Here is a 13,117-nt window from a genome sequence, read left to right on the forward strand (position 1 = left end):
ATCACACTAGTATCTACCCGATAATGATACTACATTGGTATCGACATATCATTATCTGTATCGATCCGCCCGCCCTTCGTATCTACAGTTGGGACGGTTGGCTGTGTGTGTGTGTGTGTGTGTGTGTGTGTCCAAAAAAAAGCGTAAACGTCAAAAAGATCTTCATTAAATAAAATGACGATTTAAACATGTAAGTAGTATGTAAGTGAAGCGCACACCAAGGAGAGATTCACATCAGTCAATGGTAAGACATCGTGCACTTGCCCAATGTTGAAGGCCAATAAGAAATGATGGGAGGGATGACCCTGACGCGGCACAAAGAGGAAGTCACCTTGTTACCTGCTCCAACTTGACAGCCGACAGTGAGAGTCATCATGGTGCAAGGGAGAGTATGGCACGACCGACTCCTCATGGAAACTTTAACCCATCCGGACCAGAACGGACTGAAATGCAAAGAGGCGCACAACTATGAAAACACCACACAGGTATAGACGCCAAATTGAACGCGCACACACACACGAAAGTGTATTGGAGCACAGCAAAGTCATGATCCCTGCTAGTTTGTAGCTTTACCCGACACGGCTCCCCTCTCTCTATGACGTAAGCACAAATCTTTGATTAATGTAGTGGCTTATTTTCATGTACTCAAGAGAGTAGTTGTGTCCGTGTCAACAGTTTCCGCCGTGACTTGTCGCCTACCTGCATGCATGCAAATCTTAACCTAGCCATTGTGCTTCACTGCAGTTGTATTTGCTTTAAAAAACGACAAGTAAACAGCAATAAAACACTAAAACTATAGGCAGCGACCCCGCCCAAAACAAAGCAGGTTTTCTTTGCCTTCAGGCTACGGAAATGAGGAAGCAGTTGTCATGTTCGGTTCAACTGATTTTCTACCACTTACCGGCCTGCTTCTGCTATTTGTATTTCATGTGGATGTGGTTTGTCATCACACATTTCCTTTTTGAGGGTATCACATCATATGACCACAGATAGGTACAAAGCAGTTCTATCATATCTACACTGAATTGCTTTAAAAGTTAGCTCATAGAATTTATGATGAGATTAGCACGCAAAGTGGTAAATGCAATGGTTTAGTTGATTTCAAACATGCAGTAAAGCAGATTGCATGTTACACTTAGAAAATTCAACATGTCCAAAAAGGAGTAGGAAGAAGCAGCTCTTATTTAATCCAACTCCATAGTCATATCACAGCAATTACTAATAGCGCGCCTACACTTCCCGTGTTCAACAGGTGCCAGTTTACCACTTTTTATTAGTAAGAGGAAAGGATAAAGATGTGTACTAGTAGATTAAAGAGAGACTAGTACTAGTAAAGATACTAGTACTAGTGGATTAAAACTGACAGAAGATCTTTGGTAATACATGATGTGTGATTGATCATGCCTTTGGTTTATGATGATAATGCCTTATTATACGCATGGATTCTTCTTCCTTACAGGTTATAAACACTCACTGTACTACTATTACATGGTAATTTTACTAATTTCAGCTATGAAAGTCTACATTATTACTATGTAGTAACATTTGCAATCAGAGGCGAAATTTTATTAGAAGAGTGATGTTTAAAAACTGTGATTCAATCATGACTAATTAAAGGTCCCATATATTATCCGGCTTTACAACCATTTTGAATTCTCGGACATCTCGCGATATTTGATTGTGTATTTGAAGTGTGTTGCCTGAATTGTAGTATTGATGCTGGAATTTAGACAGTTTAAAAGAGCTTCTTGGAAGCCCTTCTGGCAATACAAAGTTTTGTGTGCCTGTAGCTTTAATGCTAATGAGCTGTTTGTCCACGCCTGTCTCCAACAGAGTGTGGGTCCAAGAAGTGCTGTTGTGCACTACTTTTTGTGTTCACGTCAGAAAGTTATAACGAGTCTGAGGGACTCGCTACACTTGCCCCTATCCGCCGTCAGCAGAGATGCGTGGCTTGCCATAATGCGCATATGTTAATTACTTGAAAAATGTAATTAATGTAGTTAATTCAATAAATTAGTTGTTGCTGTTAACACATTATTTTTTGACAGCCATAACAATAATACAATACAATACATACTACTACATGCACATACACATTCATATATACACTACACTACTTGTAACGCTGCACTTGTCCAATTTAATAGAATACAACATCAAATAATGTAACATTAAGGAGTGGGGGAGGACACAGATGTTAGCAACACTAGCATAGCTACGTGAGCTACAGTGCTAACACTGCAATCCCATTTTAACAGCAACATCTTGCTAGGTTAGCATATTTGCTGATGAAAAAGTAAATGATAAAACTGACAGCTGCCACGTCTGTAGCTGGCTGACCGATTTTTGGCAGAGATCCCGGCTTTATTTTAAGGCGTATAGTGAAGCCTGCTTTTTTTGTGACAAAGCCGTTAAGCTAGGAGTCGGTCGGAGGTCATATCGTGTCCATGAGGAAGAAGCTTTTTCCTTCATGATGTCATAAAAACATGGAAAATTGACCATTTCAGTGAGGAGTGAGGGAGATGATAGATTTTTATCAAGTTTGGTGGTCATAAACGGGCTTTAGTGTCAGTCAGAATGCTGTTGGAATGAACGTTTGTAGTTTATTTCTGGATATTTGAAGTGCACTCTGAGTGTATTCCAAATATTAGGGCCCATTCTTGTGGCCGGCCAGAATGTTTTGAGCAAGCTAAAAACTTGCAAGGTGGAAACCCAAGAAGCCCGCGTAAACGTCACTCACCATTGACGCGTCGCCAATTCACATCATGCCATGCCGCCAAGGAAAAAAGGAGCCAAGCTCTGCCACCGGCTGCCGGCACATCACATCATGCCACCAAAGAAAAAAGGAGCCAAGCTTACGAATTTCAAATCCTCTCCTGAATGTGACTTTAGATTTTGAAACTTTTTCATTCCGGCTGGTTCTGCTTGAGTCGTGCTGATTCGTGCTTGGTGTGACGGGGACGTTAGCATCGCTCAAGCTATCCACATTATCTTCGACAAACATAACCTTGAAGAATATTTCTAGTCACATAAAAATGTGTCCACTTCACCTGACTTTGGTAAATAGAATAGAATATTGATAAATGTAAAGTATTGTATTGTCAGTTCTGGGGTTATTTTTTCATGGTGGGTGTCATTCACAAATAAGAAAAGCCGTAATGAGGCGGTGAACAGCCAGATATTAGAAATAAAGTAATAACCAAAGTTTGAATTTTATATGCAGGATTTACAAGATATCAGCAAGGCCTGTAATGTGTCAATCTGTTAGACTGACAATTTAAACAATGCTAATAACAGGAAACTACTTACCTGCTGTTGCATCGCTCAAGGTAAACAAGTTTGACAGGTGAATTTACCTTGAAAAATCCATCCATCCATTTTCTATGCTGCTTATCCTAATTAGGGTTGTTGCAGGGGTACGCTGGAGCCTATCCCAGCTGACTTTGGGCCAGAGGCGGGGTACAGCCTGGACTGGTGGCCAGCCAATCGCAGGGCACCTTGAAAAATATTTATTATTTACTTCTGAATTATTTACTTCTGTATCTACTCCCTTTTCGACATTTTAATAGACATAATACTGTCAGTTTTAGGGTTTGTTTACACCCTTGTTCGCGCAATATTGTTTTCACTAACATCTTCCTTTGTTGTAACAATTCACAAGCCTTGATTGCCTTGAAGTTATGAAAGGTCAGACTGTAAAATAAAAAAAAAAATGGCAGTAAGGACAGTTGAAAAAGTCTCAAGCTAAATGTTGTAAACTGTAGAAAGAGATAGCTAACTTGAGTCACACTGTGTGTCACTGACAAAAGCTGAGTCATCATTGTAACAACTGTGAGTATGATGCTTTGTTTGTTTACGATATAATGAAACATTCCTGCAAATTTAGGTCACAGTGTTGTAGTATAAAAATAGTACTGATGGTTTCTTATCATTGCATTTAGCATTGTTCTGTTGAAGCAGACTAACTGGCAGAATGCGACCACTTGTTGGAAAATCAAGCCCCACATGCTGTCTCTTGTTGTATAGAACGGCCTGGAGCCGATTATCACCTCAAGGCAGCACAGGCTGGAGTCCTCGAAACATGTGCCCATGCTCGTGGCTGTCCTGTTATATCTTTGCTCATGTATCGTCATCCTGTTTGGCTACCTGAGAGACATCCTCAGAACAGGCGGCTTAGGGAAGAACAAATACACCCAGGAGAAAGAACAACAGACGGTAGTGAACATTCACTCAATCGGTGTTAACCCATCAAGTGCAAATGACAATACATGACTGCGCATGTTGGTCTCTTGTTTTATAGAAACATGTCCGGGGACCAGGAGATTTTGGGCGTCACAGACAGGAAGCCTTTGAAAAGGCGCCCATGCACGTGGCTGTCATGACATACCTGGGTTTTGGCATCGTCACTCTCTTTGGCTACTTCAGAGACTTCCTCAGAGCCGTGGGCTTAGAGAAGCGCAATCTCGCCCAAGAACGAGAGGAACAGAAGGTACGTTGCAGTCAGTTCAGTCATCAGTGTATTACCAGCATAGGCACATCCTGCAGAGACACACACACAAGCACAGTTGGCACCGAGGTGTGTGCGTGCCTTGGGTGTGAACACATTGTGTTTTGCCCCAATTATCTTAAATGTTTGCTCTTTAGCTCCGTCTCCTTCTTCATGCATGTACTTCTTTACATAGATGTTGCCAAGGGTGAGACGACACACCACTGGGAGAATCTGTTGACAACCTAATTACATCTCTGAGGATTCAAGATCCCACTTTGTTTCTATGCGTCAGATGTTAGACGAGGAGTGAGCACTGCCATTCCACTGCAGTTTCATTGCCACAGAGTTGCGTTGCTATACAGCATATACTGTAACATAGTATATAGGACGGGTCCTGAATAGCCAGCCCGCGAGCCACCAAGACGTTTCATTTGGTCTGCCAAACACCCAAATAATGTAAACAAGTCAGTCTAACTAGAGAAGTGCTCGTTCATGCAGCACTTCCTCCACAGCAGTAGAAGATGACTCCTATTTAAACAAACGTGGTACTATCAATTCTTTAAAAAAAAATAAAAATAAAAATTGCACCGTTAACAGCAAGTGGACTTCAAAATGTTTTTTTACCGAAAATGCAGTAGGGAAGCCGATGTGTTTACTTTGTACTGAAGTAAACACCATCCATCCGTTTTCTATGTCGCTTCTCCTCTCCTCTTTAGTCGCCAGTTAACCTAACATGCATGTTTTTGGAATGTGGGAGGAAACCGGAGTACCCGGAGAAAACCCACGCATGCACGGGAAGAGCATGCAAACTCCACACAGAAATGCCCAAGGGAGAATCGAAACCAGGTCTTCCCAATCTCCAGACTGTTCTGTGTTGGCCAACATGCTAACCACTAGACCACCGCCACGCGGCCATGAAGTAAACACCATTTGTAGGCACACAGTCGTTGATGCAGTCCATTCCCCCTGATAAAGGGGTGGTTCTGTTCACGTTCATGTTTCAATGAACCGCAGTTCCCCCGTGCCAGCACTCGTGCAGAACCAGATCATGACACTACCACCACCATCCTTGTTTTGTAGGAAAGACACACTGCTATTTAGAGCCACAACAATTGATCGATGAACCAATGACTTTTATGATATGTTGCGGACCAAACCACTAAATATTTGTGATTGGTTCATATTGACTTGGTCTGTGTAGGACCTAACCGTCCATCCATCCATCCATCTTCTATGCCGCTTGTCCTCACTAGGGTTGCGGGGGGTGTGCTAGAGACTATCCCAGCTGACTTCGGGCGAAAGGCAGGGTACACCCTGGACTGTTCGCCAGCCAATCGCAGGGCACATATAGACAAACAACCATTCACACTCACATTCATACCTATGGACAATTTAGAGTCTCCAAAAAGGACCTAACCGATCGCCGATAACTGATTACTCGATTAATCAAAACCATAAGCTTCAGATTAATCGACAAATAATTGTTAGTTGCAGCCGTACGTCTATTGCTACTCACTTCTGTTGATGGCTGTATGTTGACACATTTACAGTGGATAGCGAATCTATACTGATACAAAGATTGTGCATTGACGACTCTACAGCATACCCATTTCTGTGGTATTGTCACTCGAAAAGGTATGCTGCAGTAAAGAATTGGTTGCAGCACTCGTGATATATTATTCTGTATAACTCACTGTATATTACACACTGTGGAATCTAAACTCAGGTTCAATTGTATTCAAAAAGCCACGTGTATAGAGGGGTTGATGAAATAAAATAACCGATATACTGGCAGCAGCTTCACTGAATCAGACGCTCAGAGATGATAATGGGAGACGGCAAAGGCTCAGTGACATTAATTTAGTGTACTGTAATTGTCTCCGCTTGCAGGATTTTGTTCCACTTTACCAAGACTTTGAGAACTTTTACACTCGAAACCTGTACATGAGAGTACGAGACAACTGGAACCGACCCATATGCAGCATGCCAGGACCTGTCTTGGACCTGATGGAGAGAGTTTCTGATGACTACAACTGGACATTCAGGTACTGACAGTTCTGACAAACTAGCCCTGTCAATCTGTCAATTTACATTCCCATACGAGCTGTCTGATGGCTTTACAAATGTTTTTCTCTCTGGAGAGTTCAGAATGGACTTTAGGGAAAAGACAAACTATAAGGAACTATGTTTTTGTTCAGTCCCTTAAACAAGAAAGTTATCTTTTTTTCCAATTAGGGGCTGTTTGCTTGTTGTATCAGCAAACAGTCGTCTTCATCTTGGAGTTTATTTAAACCCAGCAAGTAAATGTTTGTCTCCCATTACTGTAAAATGGAACCAATTGAAGCTTTCGTTATTCCCCATTGCCGAGACTGGGGAAACTGGGCATGGACATCAGCTACAATCAATATGAAAACAAAAATCGTGAAAATCCATATTGCGATACACTGCAGTCTCTTGCGGTAACAATATACTGTACACTTGAGATAAACATTTTTCGACCAGTTGAAAAAATGCAAGAATTGACATTTTGCACTGTGTTTTGAGGTGGTAAAACAATTACGGTATTACCGCTTTTTGCTGGAATCGTTGCCCCACACACTCCCAGTAAAGTATTCTTCTGATGCCTTAAATCCGAACCACAGTGTTGCACTAGTCTTTTTCACCTGCTCCCCGTTTGCTTTCAGCCATGTTTACTTATTGCATTGTTGACGCATTGCAGCCTGTTGCGCGTTGTTGCAGCTTGTCGCTCTATCATTCTGCGGGTCGTGGCTAAATTGCCTCATTAACATGCATTATCGGCACAGGGTGATAGAATTGAATTTAGTTTGTTGTGAAATAACTCAGGACCTTTTTTATCCAACATCAGTGTCCTCTGACTTCCTGATAAATGGGCAAAAATTCTCACAAACACAGCAGAGTTTTTTCTATAACAAGTCTTAAAACTAGTGATGTGCGCTACCACTGATTTTGTTATCGATTCGATACCGAGTAAAATTCAGACTGGTATAACCGATACCGATCCGATGCTTTGTACAAATTCACCTATTGTGTCATTTAAGTAAATTAATAATTTAAATAAATTAATAATTTAAAAATTAATTTCATGATGTATTTTAAACCCTGAAGTACACTGAGGTGGCGGTGTGAGCTAGTATACAACGACAGAAAAACAGGACAGAATCATATAAAATATGTGAAAATTGTATTTCAAACAATTAAAAAAAAAAATACGTAAAGTCATAAAATCACTGAAATAAATGATACAGTCTTAAAGGCTGGACAGGACAGGGGAAAATAAAAAAATTTAAAAAAGGAAGAAAGAAATGATACATTTTTAAGAACTACTCTAAGAATGAAAAGATTTTATTCACAATTCACACATGGCCCCGTTAACGATCGGTCATCCTTTCAACTGACAAACATTTCAGACAAACTTTACCTGAAATGACTGAAGCTATCCAAAGTATCGATATTTTGATTTGAGAATCGATGTTAGAGCATGATGAGCTGGTATTGGAAGTATCGGTATTTCTGTATTGATCCGCACATCACTACTTAAAACCAAAAATGGTGTCCCCAATTTGAATGAAGTAGTGACATTTTGTATGTGGATGAAACTGTAATTCGCCAGTGTCCCAATTAGGTTGATCGGTGACACTTTAATTGTGTGTTTAACCGCCTGCGTGTTGGAACGTAAGACATTACAAAATTCAGATCCCCCTTGGGATACATGGTGATTGTCGACAACAATTCGTTGCTCACATTTTCTATCACTGTAGGAGTGACGCCTAGGTATCCCAATACTTTTGCCCCTCCAGTTTATGTTCAAATGGGTCCAAAAATATAAGATGGGCAGAAATATAGACATGAGGAGGGGATGTGACATTACAAACCACAGAGTCGTGGTAATCACGGATTACAGGTTTAAAGGGGTTTAATGTAAATAAGAGTAGAAACAGGGCAGTCAGCTTTTCTATTAAAGTGTGAATGTGCAAGAAGATGATGGATTTAGCTGGGGTGAAGTGAAAGATGTGTAGTCTCTAATATAATTCAAAGTCAACACACGAGGAGGATGTTCACTTGTGACCTGATTTAACTTTGTATGCCTTTGTATAGCTTCACCATGTAATATTGTTGAGTCACTGTGGAGTTGTGCTTTTAGTATTATGTACAAATTTCTCTCCCAAGTGAGATGTAAAGTTATTTGATTTATGTTCTGGTTGAGTAGATAGGGTTTTCCTTTAATAAACATCTATTATTGGACATCTCATGAATAAATCACAGCTGATGTAATGAGTTTAGAATTTGAAATTCTTTTTTAATTAGATGTTTATTTGCTTTTAATACAGTGAATGTAATGGCTCAGTATGAGGGAAACTCTAATGGCTCCACGATATGTTTAATTGCTTGCAGATTAACTGGCAGGACAATACACAATGTCATCAACATGGGCTCTTACAACTACCTTGGGTTTGCAGAGAACAACGCTGATTACCTTGAAACGGTGGCAGACAAAACACGCCAGTATGGGGTTGGCGTGTGTAGCACGCGTCAGGAAGCAGGTAAGCATTTGGTCAGTGCTGTCGTGTAACAGAAACAATAAATTCCGAGAGAGCCTTTTGTCCTGTTGAGCTGGTTCCAGCAAGGCCATTAATCCATATGCTGGTGTCTCTTTCACTTGGTCTCACACTGCCTCAAAAGTCTTAAATGTGCATCCGCTTTACAACACTGACAGAACACGAATAGGCAGAGTTGCAAACTAGAAATGAAACTCCATTTCCCTCATCACATACGCCGTCATTTATGATCTTTCTGGTGATTTATACTGTCTGCAAGTTTAATTATCTTTCAGTAGCTGCAATGTTGTATGAATTATTCACCCTTTGTTAAATTATGTACTGCGAGGGCACAAGCTGAGATCATTATATGCTCATCCAGTGCGGTTGGGAAATTACATCTTATAACATTATGAAACACCCTGGACATGAGGCGGGATGCAAAAAGAGCACATGTGAGGAGAAGTGTTAGAGCAGCCCGGATCAAAGCGAAGCATACAGGGCTTCAGATTAATTTTGAATGGCGTGTTATCCTCTGAAAGTCTGTCTAGCTTTTTTTGAGAGCCCGCGCTCTTGTGTCCCCGTGGCTGCTGTGATGAAATCTGAAGCCTAACCATCAGACTGCTGCTGAAATGTAAACAAGGTGCAGGAACTCACCAAACAGGTTGCATTTTAGGAAAGTCTGAGAAAAGTATTTAATTTCAATCTCGCTGTGTCAGAAGTGTTTACTTTTTGACACGTCTGAGGTGACGTGACATTACTGCTGTGTTGTATTGTTGCTTGGTTATACAGGGTGTATGAAAAAAAAGTAGACTCTCCAAAAAGTAGCCTCTAAAGTTACAATTTAATATTTTCAAGATATTTGTCTATTTGCATATGTTGGTATGGACATCATCCTTCGGTCCATACCAAAATTTATTGCATAATACATGCATGACTGAACACAGGCCCGTTTTTCGGTGGGCAAAATTGAAAAAATGAAAATTTGTTCTTCTACGCTGCGATACCTAGATTATTCCGACAAAACTGATCTTGTCGGAAATGGTTTCATTGTTGGAGCGTACTTTTTCCGCAACAACATCAACGGTGACGACTATCTCCGAATGTTAAATGAACGTGTCGTTCGTACTCTGAGAGGAATGCCGCGTTTTCATCTTTAAGGAAAAGGTCGGTTGGCACCTGCTTGGTGGGCCCCAGATGGTGCTCCAACACACCGGAGGAGAACTGTAACTGATCGGCTGACAGAGCTTTGTTATTGCTTTGAACTGCCCCCGGGGTCACCAGATTTGACACCGCTGGACTTTCTTCTGTGGGGCCATCTCAAATCAAAAGTGTATGTGATACCACCACATGATCTCGACGACACTGAACAGCGAATCAGAGCTGAAGCTAAGCTCCTCTGGAGGGACAGGGGAATGATCAGGCGAGCAGTGCAGGACATGCGGAGGAGAGCGCAACTGTGCATCCAGAGAAATGGAGGTCATGTTGAGGACTAAGTTGACAAAAACGTACCCCCATTACATCGGCGCAAATAGCGTGAAACAAAGGGTTAATCTGGCTATTGCCGCATAGAAGAACAAAAAAATCTCATTTTGTATCAGTTTGACTTTTCCTTAAATTTGAACCCTTTCATTTTTTGAGGATTTTTTTTTTTGCCCATCGAAAAACGGGCCTGTGTCAAGCATGCAATTAGGGACCGAAGGATGACGTCCATACCGTAAAGACATTTCATGAAAATATTCAATTGGAACTTTAGTGGCTACTTTTTGGAGAGTCCACTTTTTTTTGATGCACCCTGTATAGATACTCCCATAAATTCATAAAAAACGTCATTTTGGTCCATAAACACCAGAGATGCCGAGAACTAGGTGTAGTGCAGCACACAGGTAATGAATATAGTACGTGCTCAGTATTGGCCGCACTTTTCTCAATCTCTTGATTATCAGTAAAGATTTTGAACCAAAGTCAGCTGGAATAGGCTTCAGCTCACCTTTGACCCTAATGAGGACAAGCGGTATCGAAAATGGATAAATGGATGGCTTTTTGATTTTTTTGTTTTGGATATTTTATTGGAATTTTATTTGATTTTTCCATTTTTTTGGAATCTTATCGAATCCGGCAGGCAAGCAGGGAATCAAACCCGTGGCTCAAAAGATGGGCTCTGCTTTAGAGACTTTTTTTCAAAATTCAGATTGAGTTTGACTAGGCGCCAGATTAAAATGTAACAAGACTTTCTCATCGGGAGTAGGCCTGGAACGATAATAAATTAAATCATTAATCACACGATATGTGAAAATGAACTCTATACCTCTGCTCGCCTTAATACATTGCCATGTGCATGCGTGTCTGTTTTCCTCATCTCCCGCCTCCAAACAGGCAGGAAGAGAGTTCACTCTGTGCATTGGGTTCAGCACCTTGGCGCGTTTGTTCCATAGGACAATGGCATGAACGGAGTTAGCCCTTTTGTCAGTCATACAGTCTCTTTGTCTCGGTGGGTGGAGGCGGGGCCGGTCACATACACTCAGAGTGCAGAAGAGTGGAACGTTGTAGAAATTAAATTAGTAGATTGCAATATAGTGTCATCTCTTTTTGTATTTTTTTTCAATGTGCTTTTCTTAAAAGTAATTAAGTCTGCTCTCGTCTCGCTCTCGTACATCCAATCTCGAGTATCGTCTCGTCTCGTGAATCTCGTGAAATGTTGACCCACCGTGTTAAAATAATATAAGGACAAATAGCAGTGCTGTGCTGGCTTCACATGAGCAAACCAGATCAGGTAATGGTGGCTGACTGTACGTGACATTGCGTGCTCCACATATGGAAAAGCATGTGATTTATAAGATAAGATTCATTAGTCTAGACAGGTTTTAGTTGTTGCTTTTCACTTTGTAAATGACTGTCAGCAAGCAGTGACCAAACAACACAAGGGGTTTACATATATTTTGCATCTCTTAGCAAGCCTAATGTTCTCTTGTAATCACCACACATGCCATTCAAAACAGACATGTGTGAGTCCCTCTTTAAAAAAAACACATTATAATTCAATGCTCTGAGAGGAATTGCTATAAGAGCAATAAAAGAGCGTAAGAGCAATTTGTTAATAATCATACATTTATTTTATAAATAGAGACAACAAACACCTTGAGGGCATCCAACGTCCTTCAATGATTAACAAAGAGGTCCTAGATAATGATGCATGCATTTAGATGAATGGTTTACCACAAAGAGCTCTGTCAGTATACGCACAGAGGACATTTATTGACGTGTCAAAGAAGCCTTATGTATAAAGGTGCTTCTTTTATGACATGGTTGGGAGTACGAATCATTAACTTTTCTAGGGTGGGACTTCTGTTTCTCTGTCTCATTGTAAAAGCTTGAAAGATAATTTCGGTCACATGCTTACAATACAAGAAGGAAGTAAAAACCCTATAAAAACACTTTGCGGCTATTCAGTGTACTTTGCTAAGTGCAGTGGTCTCCTTGTGTGCTATTGTGATTGGGACAAGAACTAACCACTGATGACATACTTGACACAGCAACCAGCTTGCTAGCTTAGTATGTTTGCAGTCTGGAAATATTTCCAAGTTTCGGTTTTGGATTGTAAATATGCAATTTTTTTTCCAATTTGAGCTTTTATTGATCTTTTATTGGATCTTAGGGACCTGGCTCACAGAGGTTTGTTATAAAAGCCAAACAATATTGTTGGTCATGCTGTGTAATAAAAAAGTGGAGTCAGCAATACTTTGGTTGCATTATTTTTAAGGCTTTGAAGAGCTATTTTCATAACCATATTCATCCATCCATCTTCTATGCCGCTTCTCTGCATTAGGGTCGCGGGGGAATGCCGGAGCCTATCCCAGCTGACTTCGGGCGACAGGCGGGGTACACCCTGGACTGGTCGCCAGCCAATCGCAGGGCACATATAGACAAACAACCATTTTGACTCAATTTAGAGACAATTTAAGAGTCTCCAATTAACCTAACATGCATATTTTTGGAATGTGTGAGGAAACCGGAGTACCCGGAGAAAACCACGGGGAGAACATGCAAACTCCACACAGAAATGCCCAAGGGA

The 13,117-nt window shown here is 40.8% G+C and overlaps 1 protein-coding gene across 2 annotated transcripts in view; it reads left to right on the forward strand.

The window, feature by feature from the left end:
* The first annotated feature begins 320 nt into the window (after positions 1 to 320).
* Positions 321 to 13,117, forward strand: part of sptlc3 (serine palmitoyltransferase, long chain base subunit 3) — a 32,326-nt gene continuing 19,529 nt past the window's right edge. Inside the window, exons 1-5 of one of the 2 annotated variants that reach the window (XM_054798976.1) lie at positions 323 to 485; positions 4,027 to 4,215; positions 4,301 to 4,489; positions 6,380 to 6,534; positions 8,903 to 9,051. In XM_054798976.1, coding sequence (XP_054654951.1) covers positions 375 to 485; positions 4,027 to 4,215; positions 4,301 to 4,489; positions 6,380 to 6,534; positions 8,903 to 9,051 — 793 coding nt within the window. In that variant the 5' untranslated portion in view covers positions 323 to 374. Of the gene's footprint in view, positions 486 to 4,026; positions 4,216 to 4,300; positions 4,490 to 6,379; positions 6,535 to 8,902; positions 9,052 to 13,117 lie in introns of both variants that reach the window. The other variant, XM_054798977.1, reaches the window with a different exon arrangement.

Source organism: Dunckerocampus dactyliophorus, chromosome 14, assembly GCF_027744805.1.
Source record: "Dunckerocampus dactyliophorus isolate RoL2022-P2 chromosome 14, RoL_Ddac_1.1, whole genome shotgun sequence".
Classification (NCBI taxonomy): domain Eukaryota; kingdom Metazoa; phylum Chordata; class Actinopteri; order Syngnathiformes; family Syngnathidae; genus Dunckerocampus; species Dunckerocampus dactyliophorus.